The sequence below is a fragment of the Neomonachus schauinslandi genome, unplaced genomic scaffold, assembly GCF_002201575.2.
Source record: "Neomonachus schauinslandi unplaced genomic scaffold, ASM220157v2 HiC_scaffold_452, whole genome shotgun sequence".
Taxonomy (NCBI): Eukaryota; Metazoa; Chordata; class Mammalia; order Carnivora; family Phocidae; genus Neomonachus; species Neomonachus schauinslandi.
The window spans coordinates 1-1,106 of record NW_025409144.1 but is presented as its reverse complement, the minus strand read 5'-3'; the positions used below and the strand labels follow the sequence as shown (position 1 = coordinate 1,106).

Genomic DNA, 1,106 nt, shown 5'->3' with positions numbered 1-1,106 from the left:
ACCTGAAAGCACCTACACTGTAAAGTTCCTTAAGGGTCGGGCGTATGCAACTGGCGTTGCCGTGAGAACCACCTCCCGGGGCTGGAGGTACCGCCCCTCCGCGGTGCGCCCTCCCTCCCGCCACGCCCCCTACGAACACAGTGTGCAACAGCTCTTTTCCTGAGGTCTGGGGTGGCTCTGAAAAGAGCCTTTGGGTTGTGTTAAGCTTCTAAGCAGTTGGCCAAAGAAACTTATTTCTTCTTAGCTGCCGCCTTCTTTGGCTTGGCTGCCTTGGGCTTAGCGGTCTTTGGCTTGGCCGCCTTAGGTTTCACCGCTTTGGCCTTCGCAGGGTTCTTGGGCGCCTTCTTGGGCTTGGCTGGTTTCGCTTTTTTCGGGCTCTTAGCCTTTTTGGCTCCTGCAGCCGCGGCAGGCTTCTTCGCCTTCTTTGGGGTCTTTTTGGCGCTCTTCTTGGGGGTGCTCGCCCCCGCGGCCTTCTTGGGTTTCTTGGCCGCCCCGGAGGCCCTCTTGGGCTTGGCCGCGCCCGCCTTCTTGGCTTTGGGCTTGGCCTCCCCGGAGGCCGCCTTCTTGTTGAGCTTGAAGGAGCCCGAGGCGCCGGTGCCCTTGGTCTGCACCAGGGTGCCCTTGCTCACCAGGCTCTTGAGGCCCAGCTTGATGCGGCTGTTGTTCTTCTCCACGTCGTAGCCGGCGGCCGCGAGCGCCTTCTTGAGCGCGGCCAGGGACACGCCGCTGCGCTCCTTGGAGGCGGCGACGGCCTTGGTGATGAGCTCGGACACCGGGGGCCCGGACGCCTTGCGCTTGGCGGCACCTGCCGACTTGCGGGCCTTCTTTTTCACGGGCGTCTTCTCGGCAGGGGCCGGAGCTGCGGGCGCGGCGGGCGCAGTCTCAGACATGTTGAAGGCGGGCGCGGGGAGAGCAATTCGAGCCGGAAGCAGAGGCACTGGCCGGGACTCGGGCCGCGCCGCTGCGCCCTCCCGTTTATATAGGGCGGAGCTGCGCCGTGATTGGTGCGCTGTCCAGCCCGCCTCGCTGGCAGCCGCAGAGTGTCCTCTCGGATCCCGAGTTGTGTTTGTTACACCTCAAAAAATGCCAAAAATATCAAAATTCTC

At 63.1% G+C, this 1,106-nt stretch overlaps 1 protein-coding gene across 1 annotated transcript; it reads right to left on the bottom strand.

Annotated features, from left to right (window-relative positions):
* Positions 1-213: 213 nt before the first annotated feature.
* On the bottom strand, positions 214-940 carry LOC123323727 (histone H1.4). Its single transcript, XM_044912199.1, has one exon. It carries the CDS (start codon positions 888-890, stop codon positions 231-233), a length of 660 nt encoding a protein of 219 aa, XP_044768134.1. The 5' UTR covers positions 891-940; the 3' UTR covers positions 214-230.
* Positions 941-1,106: the final 166 nt, after the last annotated feature.